The following is a 21,995-nucleotide window of genomic DNA, read 5'->3' as shown; positions in this document are numbered from 1 at the left end:
TACTCTGGAAGATTACAGGACAAAAAAAAAAAAAAAAAAAAAAAACAATGTAAACATACCTATTCACTTATTAAAGTTTATTTTCTTTTTTTCAGTTTTTCTATACTAATAAAATTCTTAAGTGACAGGAAAGCTTCTTTATAGTTAATTTTTAAATAGTACCTAGTAAACTACCAAAGAAACAGAAAAAAAAATTTAAATCCTAAAGTTGTAACATACTTCCTTTCTGCTCCATCCTCTAATATAGTATTTTGTATCTTGCACATCATTGTTCTCTTTGTGTAATAACTAGTACTAAAACTGGAAGGATATTTCAGCCTTCTAAAAGATTCCTCAACCAAAAGCCTAAATATTTAAAGTACTATGTGGAAATAAGACAAATAATGATCAAGCAAATGGTTTTAAGTTGCCACTGTAAAATTCTACTTGTTCAGTAAGAATGAAGATGTCATATTTTAAGGCTTCTTTCTCTAGTTCTAACAGCCTAAGAATTTTTTTTTTTACAGAATTGTATTTATGTTGTATTTCTATGATATAGAGAAGCAACATGGGAATAAATTCTACTCACATAATTCAAGACAATAGAAATGCCAAATATGGTTTCTTAAAAGTCTTTCAAGCAAGTATTAAGATTTTAAAAGTTGGTTAACAGTATGCCTGTAAGTACAATATAAACCCATCCACAGGGACTTTTCAAAGTGTCATGAATCATATATGTTATCCACACTTAGAATTAGGCAAGATAGAAGCAAAGAAGTCCATTTCATTGGAGGACTGAAAAAAAGTAGAAGTGTCAAAATGCACTAGAACATTTCTACTATATTAATGGCATTAGTAAAATTAGATATATTGTTAAATGCAAATAAATATTTTTTCTACAAGGGCCAAAACACAACTGGATATCAGAAGGGCTACAGAAAGGAAAAAAAAAAAAAGAAAAAAAAAAAACAACAGGGAAGGAAAGAGAAGAAAAACAAAAAGGAAAGGGAAATTGGAAATGGAACAAGAATCCAACTTCAGTGTATTACAGTTAATGATTAGACTTCCCACAGCAGTGATAACACTCATTTTTCATCTGTGGATTATCATGTCTGTTTTTCCAATGTACAGACAAATCTTACAAATGAATCTAATTTATAGGAGCATATCCTAAAAATCAAACACAGACAAGAAAAACTAGAGGACTGGGATATGGTTGAGTGTAAGAGTGAATGCTTAGCATGAGCCAAGCCCTGGGTTCAGTTCCTAGCACCAAATAAAGAAAAGGAAAAAAAATTATCCTCACTAATATACACAATGGAATAACACTAATTTACTTATCAGGAGTATAACAGTTATACTTAGCTGAAGTTTACTATTCTATAAATCTTCATTTGCAGTTTTTTCAGGAATAAGTAGATGTCAAAGTCTATTCAATTTTTTAAAAAGGGAAAATTCTAGAAAAAATAGTTTAGCAATTTTCATGTAAACCACTCAATAATTACATATTTTTATGAGCTTCATAATTTAAAAGTATCTATTATTTGATCTATAATCTTTACATTTAATGTAAGAATGTATGTACACATGCATATCTGTATGGGTTATTTGAGATAGGGTCTTATTATGTGGTTCCAGTTGGCTTTGAACTCTTTACATAGTGCTGGCTGGCTTTGAACTCTAGATCCTCCTACTTCTGCCTCCTAACTGCTGGGATTACAGGTGTATGCCACCATGTTTGGCTAACATGCTTATTTTTAGTTTTTTATTAAGCTATTGCAAATTTTGTTTTATGCTTCTAAAAGTTAAGTAGGGCAATTAAAAATTAAGTTTGGTATTTTATCAATAAAATAATACATTATAAAATTGGCAGGTGAAGTCAGCATTGGTGACAAATTATTACAAGAGTAACTCCAGTGACAAATTACTGAAAGTCTTAAAAATGTAAATACATTACAAGACAATGGTGGACATATGATTTCACATAAACAAAAAATAGCTAAAATATGATTGTACCCAGCACCCTCTTTATAACACCATTCTTTTATGGTTGAGCATTTCAAATGTTATAAAGAGGAGTTGTCTTTAACTTAAGGGCAGCTATACTTAATTCTGTGGTGTTGTAAACTATGTATTTACAGGAGAGAGCCTTATAATGAGGGTGGAGAGTATTAAAAGCCACACTACACACACAATAGGCCATCATGCATTTTAACCCATTATTAAACTTACCCCTCTTTTGAGGCTTCTGAAAGAAGGAATTCTGGGCTTCCCTGTTTTTATTTCATTCATACAATAATGCACGGGCTCAATGGAGAATGTGAGAAACTGGGACCCATTAGGAGTACTGGATGTGAATAAACTAGTAGGGGTTAAGGGTGGGGACTGTGGCTAACATGGAAATAAAGAAAGGAATCAATAAGCCAAATGTGCACAGTCTTTTCCTAAATGAAAATTCTATTTTTGGCAATATACTATCACAAAATATACCTCAAAGTTTTCTATAAAATAATAAACATGGTTTTGCCCAAAACTATAATTTATAAGTCAACTTAACTTTTAAAAGTATACCATTTTACTAAATCTTTATGAACTTACATTTAAAATATAGTAAATAAATTGTAATGTTAAAACAATACATGACCTAGATTTTTTTAAAATTCTCTTTTATTCAGATTATACTTAACCTGTAATTGGTCAAAAGAAAGACAGCAGTTGAAGTTATCTGATTAGGAGAAAAATTTTCATTAAATTCATGACTTTTGGGACAGTTTCTGTTTCACCTCTTCTTAAATAAAATTCAATAATGCGAAGCAAGTCTAGCTGCTAATGTGATTTTAAAATGCCTCATATTTTAACTTCTTTAATGGACAATATTATTAAAAGTATAAAGACAGTTAATTTTAACTATGTTAAAATATATTTACAGTATATGTAATTTGAATTCAATTTTATCCACACTTATGCCAAAAACAAGTGAATTTAATCAAGTAAACATAAATATAGCACATAAACTAAAGGTACATATCTATTCTTTCTTATACTACATTAAAATCACTACATTGATAAAAAGTACTTTTCTATTCCATTTGCTCATCTTATGAGCCAGTTTTACTCGTCTAAAATAAACAAATTAAAAGCTGGGTTTTAACAAGAGTAAGATTCTCTTAATAAACTAGTGATTTTTAAAAACCCCAATTCAAAAAACCAAAAACTTCAATTAAAAACACTAAGTCCTTCCTATTAAAAACTCATATGGACAATAAAAATAATTATATTAGTATGATTTAAGATCTAATTTGACACTGATCATTACTGTGATTAATCATTCATTCTATCTGAAAATTGCAATTTTAGTAGTCTTTTAGTTAGAACACGTTTCCTTAGAAATTCTGAGAGAAATTATACACAAATGAAACTTTAAACACATATAAATCAACTAGATATTACAACTTTGTTAATATTTCTATTCATTAATAATTGGTGGTCAAATATTAAATCCAAAAATAGTTTTTAAAACTAACATATAAAACTGTTAATAAGTAAAAGTTTAACTGAATCTTCAAATTGAAAACACCTACTCTTTATTAACAATAAATCATTATCTGTTCAATATGCCAATTTAATTGACTTACTCAAAAAAACCTGACTAGTAGAGAGAAATTTTATCACTCACCTTTGGCTTCTTTCCAAAGAGCCACAATTTGCCCTTGGCCTTTCCTACTGTGGTTTTGGCATCCATCTTTCCACCCTCCTGTTTGGATGCACTGATAGTCCCATCAGAAATGGTTCTATAAATATGCTGACTGTAATCTTCAAATGGAAAGTCTCCTGGAGGTTCAAAACCAGACTTGAACGAATCTACCACCATTTGAGAGTCCTATGAACAGTGAACAAATTTTTTTTTTTTAAATTTCATTTGTTCATAATACATTAGCTTTCAAAACTTTATTTGGTACAAAGAAAAATAAAAGTTTAATTCTGAAGTAATCAAAGTTTAAAGTGAATAATTTCCTCTTGTGAATTTATAATAAAACTTACATATTTAATCCCAATAGAAAAACAGTATAACTTACAAATTTATCACTCAATTTACAGTACTCATGAAATTTTTTACTCAGTAGCTTTAACCCCTCAATATTCATTTGACAACTAGTTAGTTGGTTAAAAAGGTGTGAAAGAATACACAAAATTATGTAGAAATTATGAGAACGTTCCCTAAAAAGGTCTTTTGCTTTACAGGATGTCTACAAAGAAGTTGATCTTTGGAACAAGAGCATTAATCATAAATGATGAGTAGGAAGGCTTTCATTCATCTAACGGGAAGAGAAAAGTAAAATTTATTGAATACGTATTATAGAGTGCCAGCGGCACAAGAGGGAAAGACCTCAAACAGTTCTTTAAAGTTTAACACTGTCCACCTCAAATATAAACACTCATGGAAGTACTGTATACTGTTTTAAACATACTTCTACCTGAATGCTTTACTGACATGTTAAAATTCATTATTTTCGAACAGTATACTATCTCTACAAACTCTTCCCTAACCATGATCATCTTTCCTCTTTTGCTCCTTGTTTCTGTTAATATGACATTTTTGCCTATTATTTAATCAAAAGTTATCCTTATCACATATCATACCTTAGTTTCTTCATTAAAGCTACCCTCCAGCAATCATTTACTAAACTAAGAACAGTGAAAGAACAGTCAACCCTGTTGTATAACCTGTATACGATTCTGTTGTATAACCTGGGATAAAGTCATAGGGAAATATATAAGCACTTTAGAATGCTCACTGAAAGAAGCCCAAACACCTCTTGCCTTTTTTAAATTTAAGAATTCTATTAATTCTTACAGGAAGGATTCTCATTAGTATCTATCAGATAGGCTTGCTGTGAAAATTAAAATATATGATACACATCTGATATCCACTTCCTCAGAAAACATGGTTAGGTTTTTGTTTTGATTTTTTCAGGGAGGGGATGAGGATATAACCCAGAACATTTACCCTGATTTACATCCTCAGCCATTTCTTCTTCTATTTTTTTTTTTAAAAGACAGGGTCCACAAACTTGCATTCCTCCTGCCTTCCAGCATGACAAAATTATAGGCGTACATTACTATGCCCAGCTTGCCTAGCAGTTCTTGACAAATCATCTATTAGGAAAGCGATATCCTCATTTGTGTGTCTGTGGTACTGGGGATTGAAAACCAGGGCCTTTACATTGACACCCCCACCCCCACCCCCCGCTTTTTTCTTTAAATTCAGGGCCAACATAAGCCATGCTGGGCCTGGGAAGAATACAAGAAGCCACTTCGCCCTCCCATAAGCTAACTGGCATGGGGGCTGGGAGACAAGAGCACCGGCCCCTCATCCCTTAAGCAACTGGCATAAGTCATTCTGGGCCTGGGAAGTAACTGGGTGATTCAGAGGACAGGCTGAGTTGATAGCAACTGAGAAACAGAAACAACTTAATGTTTGTATTATTTGATTGACTTTGCAGGTCCAAGGCCACTAGTCTTAGCATCTATTAAGAAGATAACCATAACCAACATAGCAACTATGGGGGAATTTCCCTCCGTCTTGTTTTTGAAATCCAGTATTGTTCTGATTGTTTCATTTTCTTCTATTTTATTGTTGTTTTATTTAATTTTCCACTTTGATTGGTTTTATTCTTGTTTGATTGTTATGTCTGATGGTATGGGTAGCAATTTTGAAGATAACAAGAGGCATTATAGTAGCCATTGTTGATTTTCTGTTATACTGTTTTGAAGTCCTGTATCACTTTCACTATATAGTTTTGATTGGCTTTATTCTATTTTATTTTGTTTAGTTTTATTCTCTTTAAAAAATTAAATTAAATTCTGACAGAGTCTCATTAAGTTGTTCAGTTGTCCAAGCTGGGCCCAAACGTCGGATTTTCCTGCCTCGGCCTCTCAGAATGCTGGAATTACAGATGTGCATCACACCTAGCCAAAACTACTACTTTTGTCTTGCTCTTCCCATGTCTTCTGTTTCTGTCAACCATGCTTTTCAGTTGCTCAATATTTATTGAGAAACAACCATAGATTCTACTATACTTTAGTCAAGACAAAATATGATTGGATTTACTTCCTCAAGGAGGGCAGGACTACACTGTTTCCCCTACTCAGAATGTCCTCTTTGCTCCCCTTCATGAGTCATTATTCCATATGCTACTCACATTTCTTGGTCCAGCCCAAGTACCAACTAACTCCTTTGTTAAAATCAACTCTGACAACTGTGGATCCATTTGACCATATCCTTCTCTAAACTTTCATTGAATTGAACGAAGAGCATAATACAATTTGTAACACACAATTCACATGTTATACTCTTAGATTAGAAATGAAAAATTAGTAGGGAAACAAGATGACTTTTTGTAAATTTTGGGAGAGGGGCTCAGAATTTTAGCACAATGATCCTTAAGTTACAATGATCCTGAAGTCCTATAAAATTCTCTTCTACAGAGTATAACAGAATCAAGCACCCAATAGATTACTTCTTTTCCAAGTCAATTTCATTATAAATGCACATCAAAACCAAATGCATTTATTTAAAGTCACTTATATAGCACTTACTCGTCTTTCATCGACTGATTTTGCTGCAAGAATCATTCCTTCCAAACATTTTGAAATGATGGGAATAACCTTGCGCTCTGAGTCTGCAAATCCTCTGTAACACTCACTCAGTTTAACAGTCCTTCGTTCGTCCATTTCTTGTAGTTGCTAATAATCAGAAAATTTTAAAAATAAAAACAATTTTCTTATTCTGAAAGAGCATTAATGATCTCCTCCCAAAATAAAGATTTCTACTCTAATAATCATACAGTTGTTTTAGTATCTTTTAACAAGTTTTTATGGACATGACACTTAAAATCTGAATCCTGCTAAATCATGAAAGAAAAAGAAGAAAATAAGGCTTTTATACATCTAAAAAATCAAGTAACAATGGCTTTCAAGTCTTCTATCAGAACTGCTTCCAGGCTACCAATTCCCTGTGTCTTTCCTTTCCCAACTTTTTGTCTCTGGAGTAGTTCTTATTATTTATGTTTCCAGAAAAAGTGTGATTTGAAGACAAAATTCTGGCATCAATTTTTTAAGCAATTAGTCTATGATGTATACAAGTCTGAGACTTCTAATCCTTTATATTAGTTAGAATATTTTGGTAATAACTGGCTGAATCAAATGTCCACAGTTGATTACATACAAAAAGGTACCCACACACACAAACACGTACCCACACACTCTACCACCTACAGCTCTGCACATCACAAAATGGCAAAGCTACCCCACATCAAGCTCAAAATGAAAAGATCAGGGTCCAAATCACAGAGGGAGTTTATCTCCAAGTTAATTTCTCCCCCAGAATATGAAGACTTAACTAGTCAGCCTACAAAAGCATCACAGAGTAAGGACTGGTAGGCTTGACATTTTGGACTACATAACCAGAATCTAATACCCAGCTCTAGTCTCCCATCTTTATAGTACGCTTCCTCAGTACTTGCACCTTGCTTCAGAAAACAAATGCAGTATACTTGAGTTGACATTCTTTCTACCTAATCTCCATTCTCCCTTAGCTACCTTTTCATTCAATACTGCTTCCTATACCCTCGTCTTCTGATTTCTGTTCTTTATAAAAAAGGTAGTAATAAAATTTAATCCTCAAAATTCTAGGGTTTTTTAACTATTTGGCAACTGCTATCATTAACTTATGCCAGACAGGACTGATAAGGCCTGAATTATAATTATAATATATTATAACTATATCAAACTGTTATTTGTCTTGCCAGCAAGACAAACAAGCAAAAATGAAGCTAGTGAATAATTTTGGAAGATTTATTTCTGCCACCTGATTCTGCCAGTGCTGATGATTCTGGTATAGTACATCCCAATTCTAGTTGAACAGATTACAATATACAATTTCAATGAATTCTTCCTAGAAGGTCAAAATACTTGATGGTACAGATTTAAAACTTACTTCAAAAATGTCACTGTTTTAGTGGCTATTTCTTAATAACACTAATTTAAAAACACACAGAAGTATTTGTGATTTAACAGGAAAATCTTACTTTTCAAATGTGTAACCATACAGAAATCTCTGATCACTAACTTTAGTGACTAGTAAATTTGAAAAAATTTAAGCATGGGGATAGGGGGAAGCAGCTCAGTGGTCTAGCCCCCAAACAGCAAAAAATAAAAATACTAAATTTATGTTTTACATTTAAAGACTAGCTTTTCCAAAAGTGCTCTAAAGGATATAACTGTATGTATGTTAAGTGTGCAAAACAGATAACCATACTACTAAGTTTTTGTTAGTTCAACAAACAGAATGATTTGTACTGTCATTGTTTGTCTATTTTTTATGCTTTGATTTTGTGATGAGCAACTACTTTTAAGATGACAATATGTAATTTATCAACTAGTGATTTCTTACTGGTTTTTTAAAAATTCTGTATTATTTCTACTTTTTTCCGTTTTGCTTTTTTCCTTAAAAAAAAAAAAAAAAGAGTAGCTTTTCCAACTCTAAAACTAGATTAACTTCAGATACCTAAAATTTACCAATTTACCTTGTAAATCTGAGGAATCACTATGTAGAAATGTTTGTGTTGTTCTCCATTAAAGTTCTGTAACTGTGCAGCATATTCATTTTTATTCTCATCAGCCATATGTGTACGCAGGTTCAACTGCTGTTTGGCCTAGAAGGAAGTTAGTCAAATCATCACCAAAAACAGCAAAGCCACAGAAATTCACTTTCTGAAAATTATCCCAAAACTAGATCATATAGATGCAGAAGCCAACACTCAACATTCCAAGACTAACAAAGTGATCTCTCTCATACTACTGATTATTATTTAAGTTTTAAGGAGATGCATGCAAACACAATAGTCAGAATGGTCTTCATGTTGCAAAATTCTCCCTCCTATTATAACTGCCCTTCTTGCTGGTGATAATCCATTTAAATAGACTCTTTTTATAAAATCCACAGAAAATAAGTAAATAAATGACATTACAGCTTAAACAGAATGCTTTTATTCAGAACAAAAGAAAAACAGCTTCAAGAATAGTTGAAACTGTTAGTAAAATATTTCTATATAATTAGAATATGACACTAAATCAACGAATGACAAAAATGCGACTTTTGAATAATGTAAATTACATCTCTACAAAACCCCAGATATTGAAATAATACTTATTTAGAATAGTAATTCTGTTCTCGATTTCTAGTAGAAAGTCATATTATCCATAGGAATGTCATCCATGTAGTATCTGAAGTAGTAGTATCTATGTTTGTAAGAATATTAGAGTATAAGCACAAATTGTTAACTCTAGATATACTGGAGTATAGTCTAAACGAATCAACTATTCTAAAATAAGAAAAAAATAGGAATTGTGCTCAATTTTTTTTTGTAGTTCCAAAGAATAAATGATTTTACACAGTAGGGCTTTGTAAACTGCAAAGCACACTGAATATATCTCACTATTATAATTCCAGTTTCTATATATGTAGTTCCCTGACCTTCTGACAGTAGTCTATAAATTAGATCTTTTTAACTCAGAAAGAACCTAAGGAAAAATGTGATAGTCAAAAATCTCAGAAATGCCCATAAAACCCCACTCAATCCAAAGTACATTTAAAAGATTTCTTAAATAAGTATTCTGAAGACTAAACATTAAGGCCCAGAGTATCTTCGTAGAAAACTACACAAGAAGTTCCAACTTGGAACCCAAAGAACACAATCATTTACCCTTCTCTTTTTCTCTTTCTACCACAAACCATGGTGGAATAGAGAAATACAAATTCTCTACCACAAGACCTCATGATTCTGTCAAGGGGAACTTTTCCAGCTCCAAGTAACTGACTGTGATCCCACAGTTTGAGGCAGAAGCTCCATCAGTATACAGGAAGAAAAGGCCAGGAACTAAAACAACTGAAGCCTCCCCTAATTCTCTAATACTTAAAAAAGAACTGCAAACACATGAGCATAAAAAAAAGAAGCTATAAACGCTGATAACAAAGCTATTTCATATGTGGAATAATTGAAATATAATGGTTTTTCTAGGAGCAGAGAATTTACTGCAAGTATCTAAAGCTATTAGAAAAAACAATTAGATTTGATGTTTTTTCTATGGTATCTCAAAAACCAAATAAGAGACATGAGTGAAGCCAATTTAAGAAAATGTTAATGCTTAAAAAAAAAAAAAAAAGGCAGATTGTCCCAAGACCATACATTTCTAATTATAGAGAACTTACCATTAGTCAAGGTTTAAATCACTGAAAATACAGATGCATCATGAGTTATGCTAAAAGACTTGTAATTGTAACCTGGAATTTATATGAATTTAAGGTTTCCATGTTTTTAATTGGCAAAGAAAATGGAAGTCAAGAAATAAACTATTCTTCTCTTCATTTTTTCTCAATCAATTCTTTAGGGAATCATAGAATCCAAAGGAGATAACATAATTAATGGTAGTTCTTTAGTGTATATACAACGTAGTAAAGTTCACTTATATTTCAAAACCCCAACATTTCAGTCTTATCAGTGTGTCAAATGTCCTGAGATAAAGAGCATAGCAATGGGACTGGGGAAGTTTAGCAGTAGCAGCAGTTACAGAGCTAATCTTGTCAAGAAGCTATCCTATAAACATCTGGCCCACAATCAGTGACAAAAGATTCAGTTTTTCCAAAGTAAACAGCCAGCTAATATCAGACATTTTTGACAGTTTTATTATGTATTCTCTTCAGTAAAGTTGGCAAAGCACACTATATTGGCATACCTGATGGCCAAATCTTAGGCTTTCTAGCCTATTTTGGAATAGAACAGAAATTCAGTTTTAGTAGCAACTGTTTCTTACCTGTGCATTTTAAATGCAGCTAAAATATTATAATACACAAAGTAACATTATTTCACAGAGCAGTAAGGAAATATTTGTATATTTTAGATTTAGAAGCAGTGTATCTCAAGGAACTTCTAACACTGATACAAATGGTATGACTTCTTTCTTACCTTTTCAACATCTGCCTTGGTTGCATTAGTATCATTATCCAATCTTTCGTAACTCTGTTGTGCCTTTTCTGCCTCTCTACATTCCCTTTCAAACTTCTTTTTACTCTGTTTAAAAAAAGTTAAAATGTCAACACCAAGAAAATAAAATTAGACAACCCATTTAAGCAGTAACTTTAAAATGCTGCCACTTTATATTGTATACAAGTGAACTGTACACTAAAAATAAAATTTGTTCTTTCAAAATCACAAACTAAATTTTGTTATTATAGGTATCTATTTGTGCCTTAAATACTACAATAATTACAGATGTGAAGAAAAGAGCATGATTAATACTTATTACATACCTCAATCAATTTAAAAATGTATGTTATTTGTAAGTTTTTATATGCTCATCTTCAGCAGGTCTTTTTCGGTCTGGTGTTTGTTTCATTGGTAGGTTTTTACTGGATGTTTCGTAGGTTGGCTTTTATACTTTTTAGTAAGACTCTAGTCTAACTTGAGAGGTGAAAGTGTGCCTCCCAAAATGGTTTCATGCTGCTTCTGTTGGATGTCCCTGAAATACCACTGTTCCAAACCTAGATTTTTTTTTTTTAATCTTTTTATCGGTACTGGGGATCAAACTCATGACCACCTGCCTGCTTGTAAGGCAGGTGTTTATGCCACTGAGCTAAATCCCCAGCCCCTTCAAATCTAGATTTTTAAAAAATGTTTTTATTCAATTCAAATTACTTTGTATAAGCTATTCGCAAGTAGACCATGTTTTCTGAGGTAAGCCTGGTTTTCAATGCAATTATCTTTCATGCAACCCCTGTTTCCCCCAGTTGTTTAAATTTCTTCATGGTTAATTCTAACACATGAAAACTTCTATCATTTTTAGTTTCATGATTCAATCTCCCAAAGGCTTCTAACTTCCTTAAATTTGAACCTATAACCCAGTAGGCATAGAGCACAGCTGCAGTGCCTAGTTAGACTTTGTGCCGCCCTCCAACATACCTGAATGTTAACTTATTTAAAGTGAAAATTAAAATGAGAAAAACATTCCTATTTCAATGTACTTGAATCTTTTCCATGTTAAAATGAAGTAAATTGTTACAATATAATTTTCTTTTTGCCCAATAATGCAGCCCCAAAGAGGAGGAAATGTCTAAAAAGGGAAGGCAGTGATCATTGTTAATCTATTATTGTAATTTGAAACCCATATTGTTTTCATTGTTCTGTCTAGTTTCATTTTATAGTTCCAGTTTGTCTAATCTTATAATATTTGATGGCATGGACAGCTATTTCAAAGATAACAAAATATATTATAGTAGCCATTTTTGATTAGCTTGATTTGAAGCCCAACTGATTCTATTGTTTTGTTTTGTTTGATTATATCATGTCTGCTGGTATAAGCAACTACTTTAGTAACAGTGTAGTAACTGTGGTTTTACTATTACCCATTGTTTTGTTTTTATTGGTTTTATTCTATACTATTTTGTTTGATTTTATTGTCCCTGCTGGTATGGGCAATTCTTCTGAAGATAACAAGAAACACTATGGTAGCCATTATTGATCTCTTTGTATTCTGTTTTTAAGTTATGAACCACATTCACCCCTTTGTTTTGATTGACTCTATTCTGTTTTATTTCATTTATTCTCTTCCAAAAAAAAAAAAATGCAGCCCCAAAACTGTACTGCCCAGGGTGGACCATCTTCCACCATCCCCCTTCCTCAGCTCTGCTGCAGCATGGCTGTCTCTCTGGAATTTCCAGTTTTCATTATCCTGAAGATTGCTCGATTCTCTTATAAGGGTTTCCTATTTCCTAGTTCCATTCTTTCCCCTTTCCAGCTTCAATTCCTCATTTAGCCAGAACACATTTAGCAGTAGCTTCCCAGGAGACAGCTTGTGAAAGGTATTTTTTTGAGTTTCCATGACTAAAAGTCCCTTTACCATCAGTTGTAATTGAACTTTGGAAATCAAAATTTAAAATAGTATTTTCTGGATTCCTATGACTATCCAATCCCATTTTCATTTTTGATCCACTGTATAAAGCATGTTTATTTTCTTTTGTTCTCTGGTGGCTGGTGCGATTACTCTATGTGAAATCTCATAACGGGTTTTGACATTGAACCAGTGTGCTGTGCACCTATGAAATGTTTTCCATTTAGAAACTTATGTCTTTCAATTTGGAGGACTTTTTTTTGTCCATTTTCTTTTTAAGGATGTTTTACTATTTTGAAAATAAACCGACTAGGTGAGCCCTCTCATTTTATTAATTTTCACATTTTCAATCTGTCATTTTAGAGATTTCTTCAATTTTATCTTTCACTTTTTCTAGAGGTGTCTTCATTTTGCTACCATAAATTTATTTTTTCATTCTTTATGTTCCTTAGTACCTTACCTTTATTTCATGGATGTATTATTTCCTCTATTTCCCTTAAGAATATCAATAACAATTGTGGATGTTGTTTTTTTTAATCTTTCGTATATTTCTCTTTACAGTCCTAGAGATTGAACCAAAAATCTTCACACTGTGTAACATTTCCAGTCCCTGAACCTCCTTTTAAAGACACAGTCTCACTAAATTACTAAATTGCTGCATTTTAATCCTTATTTCCTTTCATGGTCAAGGTTTCTGCTAAATTGCTTTTTTTTTTTTTTTTTTTTTTTTGCTGAATATCAGTTACCTTAGTTTTTGTCTCTGATATACATTTAAACACTTTATTCAAATGTCTAAGGATCCTTGAAAGTGAATGAGAGAGAGAGAGGGAGAGAGAGTGTGTGACAGTGTGTGTGTGTGTGTGTGTGTGTGTGTTTACTGGGGATTAAACTCAGGGGCGTAGCCTTATGCTGGGGACTTTGCACTGATCTACTTCCCTAGTCTCTTTTTTAAATTTCAGAACAGTATCTTGCTAACGTTGCTGAATTACCCAAACTAGGTTCAAACTTGCAATCCTTCTGCCCCAACCTCCCAGAACTCTGGAATTATAGGTATGTACCATTATGCCCAGTTGTGTATGCTTGTCTTTAGAAAGCTGACTGAAAGCTCTGTAAGTAGGCTTGTATGGTCATTCCTAGGTAAAACTCTTGGGGAATTTCCTTGGGAAAACCCTGATAACACTATACTTTTCTTCTCCCTTTTCTAGCTGCTTAGATTCCCCAGAGAAACCTTTTCTAAATTTCTATCTAGAAAATAAATGTCTTGCTATCTGTATTCTAAGTGCTCAAAAGAATAAAGCAAAAGATCTTAACATTTTGTATTTACCATTTTAGAATCAGTTATAATTTCTTATAACTTATGATTACAAATAGTGCAAATCTGGAACCCAAACCTCATGACTACAAGGCCAAGAATTTTAAGTTTCTCACAGCATACCTCCCCCTTGATCTGCAGAATGAGATAATTTCTTTGATATGTCTCTTGCTCAGTAGGTAGGGTTCCTATTTATTTTTGCTAAAAATTTAGTCTTTCAGAGGTTCAAATTTTATACAATGGTCTCAGTTCCAAGTCCTAACAATAAATACAGCTAAAACATAACTTTTGACCCCATATACTAGAATACAAGTCTTTAGCAAATACCATGCCAGGTAAGCCACCATATTCCAAAACCCCTTTCCTCGTTTTTTCAAATGCTACTATATCAATTCATGAATCTATTGCTCTGTTTTTTTATTATTAAGTTTACTGGAACATTTTAGGTATACAAACAATCACATTCATCATAGGGAATTTGTACCTGTACATTATATAACTTAATTCTTTTTTTATCCTTAGGTTCCTAACAGAGATTTCTCTTTCTTCCAAATACCAAAGAGTTTAAAACATAATTTAAAAAAAAAAAAATCATTCTATCTAGGGATTTGTAGTCAAAAGATTTCAGCTTAACATATAGTCAGATCTAGATAGCCAGGTATGGTGGCAACTATATTACTAACACTACGGAGGCTGAGGCAGGAAGACTGCTGCAAGTTTGGGATCAGCCTGGGCTACAAAGTGAGTTTAAGGCCAGCCTGAACTGCACAGTAAAACCCTGTCTTAAAAAGATAAGGAAATAAAACAAAACAAACAAAACCTAGATATACTCTATAATGAATGCACTCTGAAATTTTTTTATAAAATTGTTTAAATGTAGACCTTACTTAGTATTTTGACTAGTATGAGAACCCCTCCCAAATGTTATACCTACAGTTTCTTCAAAGCACATAAAAATGTCTGGCTAAGCACAATAATAGAATGTCATTTTCCTATTGAAAATTAAGATTACGTTTCCACATCCAATCTCTGAAACTCAGAGCTGTATTTTTAAATTGAGGGTAGCTATATGCTACATCAACAGAATTAAAAATACTGCTTCCCTAAAATTATACAATATAGGGCATTATACAATATAGGGCATCCCTCTCAAAGAGACTCTTCAAGTTTTTTGTGGCAGAAGCCATTTGCCTGCTAACAGAGGCTGAAAATAGCTGTCACTTGTTACCCTAGTCTTCCCACAGCTTGGTCTAATCCCATTAATGGTACTCATGAGGAAATCTGCTGGGGGGTTTCTAAGGAAGTTTTATTTCTCTGATGAAAGGGGACAGTTAGAAAATAAATGATCCCTTTTGCTTGGCTCCTGGTGTAGCTTAACTGAGGATATGGTATCTTCTGCTTAAGACAACTATTGATTCTAAGGGCACAAGACTGAAGAAACAAGCCTAAGTGACCAAGATGGCAAAGCGGACAGACAGACAGACAAAGGAGGTCATTCAACCTTGGTGACACTGTTGAATTACCAGCTTAATTTCTAAACTGATCCATTTCTGAGCTCTGTTAGTGGAAATGTGTATGATCTCTAACCTGGAAATACCTAACTGACGGACCTGGCATCACTGATGCTTCTTAATCTACAACCATTCCTTCAAAATCTTTACAGACGGCTTTTCTTCGGTTCTCACCTTAAATGTCATTTTTGCCAATTTTGTTTATTCTGGGATTAACTTTTATTTTTCCCCATAAATTTTCAATACTCTACCATTGATTCAACCTGTTTTCCCAGTTCTTTATATTACCTCTAAATTAGTTCAAACCTGTTAGAAATTTGACAATTTTATTTTCTTGGTTAAACAGGAAGACAGAACTAAAGAACAGGATCCTATGTCTATTATATACATTAAATAGAAATTATATTTGCTATCTCCTTCACTAGACTGCAGGCTCCTTGAAAATTAGAACCAATCATATTTACTTTTATACATTCAGAGCCCAGTGCATATAAAGGATACTTTTAATAAATTTTTTCACAATATCACTAATGGCTGGAAGAAAATGTCTCTATGTTTTTGAAGTTTCTCTCTTATTTATGACCTCTGTAACTTTTTCTTAATAACTACTATTGTTTTAAAGACAAGTCGGCACATATTATCAACAATGATTTGTGTCAACACCAATTGCTAAAGGAGTCAGTGAATATCTCTTGAGTGTAGAAGTCTATTATTTTGTGCAAATGCCATCACATAAGCATACAAATGCACTATGTGGCAGATACTAAGGATGCTAGTGAATGCAATTACAATTTAATCAGTAAAAATATTCCCTAACTCTTGCTAAAACCAAGTAGAAAATCAAACAAAAATGAAATAGACTATTAAAACATTCAATTCTTTTTTTTTTTTTTTTTTTTTTTTTTGTGATACTGAGGATTGAACTCATGACCTTGTACTTGCCAGGCAGAGGCTTATGCTGCCCGCTGAGCTAAATCCCCAGCCCACAATATATTCAATTCTTTTTTTTTTTTTTTTTTTTGTCTTTTTCCTTTTTATCGGTACAGGGGATCGAGCTCACGACTGCCTGCTTGCAAGTCAGGCGCTTATGCTGCTGAGCTAAACCTCCAGCCCCCAAATTCAATTCTTAATCAGCATTGGTGAATAGAACCTTTTACCAATATCAGTTATATAGATAACAGAAATTTAATCAAAGCTTTGAAAATGTTTTTGGGGGGGTTTGAGTTTGTTTTCTGAGACAGGGTCAAAGACTGGCCTTGAATTTGAAGGATTCTCCTGCCTCAGCCTCCCAAGTGCTGGAATTATAGGTATGTACTACCACACCCAGGTCTTGAATATGCATTTTTTGATAAGACTGAAAACTCTGCCAAATATATGCATGAATTTTTAAGATCTCCATCTTACAGTCATTTTTCTAACAGTCATACATTAAACTAACATGAAAAACTTGCTTTGGCAAATTCTCAAGGAATATATTGTACATATATAAAAACACATCAGTAAAAAAGAAACTGCTTGCAAAATTGAAGGTTTAAAAAGAGTATCTTTTCTTCCCAGTGTTGAGATTACAGGTATGAATGACTACATATAACTAAAAAAAGAATGTTTTATGCAATATACATCATTTAATGCCTCTTAAGTAAAGAGTATACAGTGTTTCATGTGGAAATCTTGTTTTTCAAATTACTATATACCAGAACTTTGAAGAAAAAAAAAATCACATTAGCAAGCACCTTAGGAAAAATTTTAAATAAATTATTATGCTTTTGTAGTTTTGCCTTAAAAAAGTTTGTTATTGCTTTTTGTTCTCCTACAATATTAGCAGCATTTTTTAGAACTATGTAATAACTGAACTTCAAGAAATACCTCATATAACCTAGTTCAAAATGAAGTTGGTTAAAAATGAAGTCAAGAGAAATCAAGTGCTAAGAAAAAGTAGAACTAATATCTTGGTTTTTTCCACACTCAAATGATCTTCTACAATGTAACACTGTTAGTCTACTACTTCTGTCCTTTATTAATAGTTTATAGTAACTGCATTCAAAAGTCCAAAAGAATCTCCCTAAATGTTTAGAATAATAACAGAGTGCTCATATAAGCACTATAGTCATATAGAAAAAAAAAAAAAGAAAAATGACCTACATCCTCCATTAACACTGTATTGGTTAAATGTTAAAAAAAAAAAAAAAAGTCAAATTATGAATAATACACTGAAAATATTAAACTCAGATGTAAAGCTTAACAGAATTTAGGAGTGACTGAGGGGTAACCAAAATCTTATGTTAACCATGAAAAACAATGTAACTTACATTATCCATCTGTTTCCAGCACATGTCAAGGTACTGCTGAGCTTTTCGTCCTTCTTGAAGATGCTAGATTATAAACACCACCAACAAAACAAATGAACACATTTTAAATACCAAATTTTAAAGTTCCAAAAAAGTCTTTTCTCTGTGTTTTTTCAAAATACTAATTATATAATTTTATCAAGACTTAGAAACAGTAAAACAAAACTCAAGCAAAATGTGTTTTACAGGATATTCTTTCAGTACTTTATAGCCTTTCAAATTGATGAAAAACCTAGAGAAATAAAAAGCATTTTCAGCAAGGCCAACAAAGAATTTCATTTTGGTGATTTTGTTGTTGTTGTTATTGTTTTGGAGACTGAACTCAGGGCCTTCAAAATGAGCTAAATCCCAGACTTTTGTCATAGCACACAGATTGTTTTGTCTTGCAAAAGAGATGAACCAAGGGCTTTTGTATTATCTCAAATTCTTCTTTAATTTTTATTTTGAGACAAAGTCCTCACAGAAGCTAAATTGCTCAGGTTCGGCTAGAATTTGCAATCCTCCTTCCTCACCCTTCAGAGGGGTAAGATTACAGGCACGAACCACTATACCTCGCCTGACAAAGATTTTCCATAAAGGTTCATAAAAATAAATATTTTAAGATTCCAGGCCACATTCAACTTTACTGATGTAAATCAAAAGCATCCACGGGCAATATGTAAGCTAATAAATATGAGTGATCCAAAAAAACATTGTGGAGATTTAAATTTTATATAATTTTCACATGCCATAAAATAGTCTCTTGACTTTTTTTCAACCATCTAAAATTGTAAAAAAAAAAAAAAAATCTTTCTTAGATTATGGGAACTAGGAACAAAAATAGGCAATAGACTGGATTTGAATCATGTTCTATACTTTGCCAAGTCATCTTAAATCCCAAACGGCTCAGAGAGAGAGAGAGACAGAGGAAGAAAAAAAAGGCTGATGAAGTAGAAAGAATGTCTTACAAATAATTTTCTAGCTTGAAGGAATTTAAATCCATTTATACTGAACATACATTTCAAAAGCAACATAACTGTTTGTGAAGGTAGTTCATAAAACTATTATAATTGAATAAAAAAGAATTACCATTTTTCTTTCAGTTTTCAGATCATGAGCGTATCTCATTAATTCACCATATACTCTGTGTGCCATTTCTTCTGCTACTACCTCTCGCTGTCCTGCATAGTCATTTAACTCATTAAGGATGTTAAAAAAGGCTATACACGAGGTAAACCTGGCAAAACATTGAAAAAGGTGAAATTTATTTTTCTTTCCATTATAAATATCTTGGTAATGATTAAGCGTAACACTTGACAAATTGTAACATACTCAACCTAAATCCAAACTGCTAATTCTAAATTAATTTTATATGAAAAGTATCCTATATTAAACTTAAGTTGTACATTTTTATATATCTTTCAGTAGCCTTTAATTTATAAATAAAGGGCTATTTGGGATCAAAAAATAGTAAGAATACTACCTGCAGGCTCTTTTGGTATAGTGGAATCTCTTAGGTTGCCAACTGACTGGCCTGAGCTTGGGAATGAACTTGGTTGGATTCCTAGGCTTGGCAGTTCAACCTGTTGCAGAGATGATGTGCTTGCTCTCGAGGACAGAACCTGCCAATCATACCACTCAAATGCATCTCGATGGCTGATCTACAGAACAACTTTGCTATCAGCTCTGGATGCAGCTGCCTGTATGCCTGCCCACATCCTGAAGGGGAGTGAAGAGCCATTATGGTTGGCACCAAAGAGGGATAAAAGGGTCAAAAATAAGGGTAAAAATGTGTGTGGAGGGGAAAAAAGAGAAACAAAGAGAATCATTGTGTTAAAATGTATAAATCTACTTTGAATACAGGAAGGAACACTCACAACTGAAGGCTGACAGCTCTGACAGGACCCTATTAACAGCAAATCTAAGAATCCTAACCAATGACAGCTACATACAAAGTTGTTTCTTAAGTCTAAGACCTCTTCTGCATCTTACAGTTATCTACATATACCTGTTTAAAACTGCTAAAAAAGCTCATAAGCAATTCCTCATCTTTTATTCAGCATTCAAAACTTACCCTGAAAATCTATTTTCATAATCCCTGTAAATCAATCAACCAAATTGTTTTATCACCTAGAATAAAAGCAACACCCTAAAAGCTGACAACAAAATAAAATATGAGGAAAATCTTTTCTTCTGGTGACTACATTATTCAAGTGGAGCCTTAGTCTATATCTTATTTGGAAATCTCCACTTAAAACTGTTGATTAAGATTTATTCTTATACGATAAATAGTACTTTTCTCTTTCATAAACATTGATTTTTTTAAAAAAAAACACTTTCAAAATGTGTTTACAGGAATTCAACAGTTTTACTAAATATTAACAAAATTTTTTAATTTTTATTATATAATAATAAAGAGATATAAAATTTACCTTGGCTCTTCATCTTTGGATGAACGTTTAGGACAGTACTTCTTAACCAGATTTCTACAGAAGGAAGATTTTTAGAAAATTATAAATTCATCAATAACATCTGGTTTGAATTTATATATTCCAAAAGTTTCCAAATAAAAAAATCAAGAATTTCACGATATAAAACAAAATTAATGTGATCATCTACTACCATTAACAAAACAAATACATGATGTTTTATTTTTAAACTACTACTAAGGTAGCTAACTTATTTTTGTATTTATATGAGTGTAATCATAACAATTTAGTTGATTATACTATCAAACAAGAAAAGAGGAAGAACATGAAAAAGTACTCAGTATCTGAAACTAACAGTACAAGACACATTTCAAAGAATGTTCTTTTGTTTTGCAAATCGGGGATTTTAATACTAAGATAATATGTAAGCAAATGTGGAAGGAAATACTAAAGGAATAAAAGTTGGTCACCATCTTCCACAACCCAATATTTTATATGAAAATCATTCCGTGACCTCTTAAATTCTCTTTCCTAAACAGTCTGTCTGTTCTCTACATTCTTAAACTAAAATGCTACTGTAATCTTTATGCAATCAGAGAAAAACTAGTATGTGGACTACTGTTTATTTTTTCTGAAATTCTATATAACTTGCACCCTTTTTCTGTTTTTCTTTTTCTCCTTAAATAAAATTTTTTTAAAAAAGAAAAAAACTCAAAAAGAAAGATAAGGAAGACATAATGAACTTAAGAATTATTTAGATTATTTAAATCCAGAGAGACAGAACATAGATTAGTGTTTGTCCATGCCTGGAGAAAGAGGAAATGACTACTGATGGGTACAGGGTTTCTTTTGAGGATGACAAAAACATGCTAAAGTTAGACACAGTGATGACCGCCTAACACTGTAAGTACGCTAACAAAACCAAAAAAACACTGTACTGTATAATTTTAAGGAGGTTTATAGCACATAAATTGTACCTCAAATCATGATAGAAAGAGGAATGGTACTGGGTAGGCTGTCCACCTACTTCACGTGCCTCAAATTCATCAGTCTAAAATGAAATTTATCTTTTTTTACAAATATTCTCCTATTAATGAACCATCAAGTATTCTAAAGTCTACACGTGTAAGACAAAAATTTGGTGATCATCCTATACTCTCTCAAGTTTCTCCTTCCTTAATGTATTTAATTCCTATAGATTTTACTTCCTAATTAACATTTTAAAGGATAATTTTTACTATAAAAAGAAAATTTTACAAGGAAACCCCTTCTCCTTCCCATTTTTTCATTTCTTTGGCTACAGATGCATGAGGACAGGAAACTCAAAACTACAGTAATATTTTGTAACCAAAAGGTTCATGAAAATGCCCTGATACAACAGCTCTAGAATCCCCTTCTTCTAAACTTCCTGTCAGAAGACTCTTACTGGCAGTTAAATGCTTACTCATACAATAAAATGGTGACATAAAATGACCAACAAGGATATGCA

At 32.4% G+C, this 21,995-nt stretch overlaps 1 protein-coding gene across 3 annotated transcripts in view; it reads right to left on the bottom strand.

Moving 5' to 3' along the window:
* Window positions 1-21,995, bottom strand: part of Fnbp1l (formin binding protein 1 like) — a 121,238-nt gene that overhangs the window by 17,179 nt on the left and 82,064 nt on the right. For 2 of the 3 annotated variants that reach the window (XM_063254466.1, XM_063254469.1), the window contains exons 3-10: window positions 20,510-20,563; window positions 19,167-19,314; window positions 18,060-18,122; window positions 11,007-11,111; window positions 8,568-8,696; window positions 6,580-6,726; window positions 3,656-3,859; window positions 2,212-2,370 (exon numbers count right to left, since the gene is read on the bottom strand). In XM_063254466.1, coding sequence (XP_063110536.1) covers window positions 2,212-2,370; window positions 3,656-3,859; window positions 6,580-6,726; window positions 8,568-8,696; window positions 11,007-11,111; window positions 18,060-18,122; window positions 19,167-19,314; window positions 20,510-20,563 — 1,009 coding nt within the window. The remainder of the gene's footprint in view (window positions 1-2,211; window positions 2,371-3,655; window positions 3,860-6,579; window positions 6,727-8,567; window positions 8,697-11,006; window positions 11,112-18,059; window positions 18,123-19,166; window positions 19,315-20,509; window positions 20,564-21,995) is intronic. The other variant, XM_063254474.1, reaches the window with a different exon arrangement.

This window comes from Cavia porcellus, unplaced genomic scaffold (assembly GCF_034190915.1).
Source record: "Cavia porcellus strain 051 isolate PalLab524CR breed Dunkin Hartley unplaced genomic scaffold, mCavPor4.1 scaffold_1, whole genome shotgun sequence".
Classification (NCBI taxonomy): Eukaryota; Metazoa; Chordata; class Mammalia; order Rodentia; family Caviidae; genus Cavia; species Cavia porcellus.
Note: the sequence above shows the minus strand (reverse complement) of the source record. Positions and strands in the feature narration are given on the sequence as shown.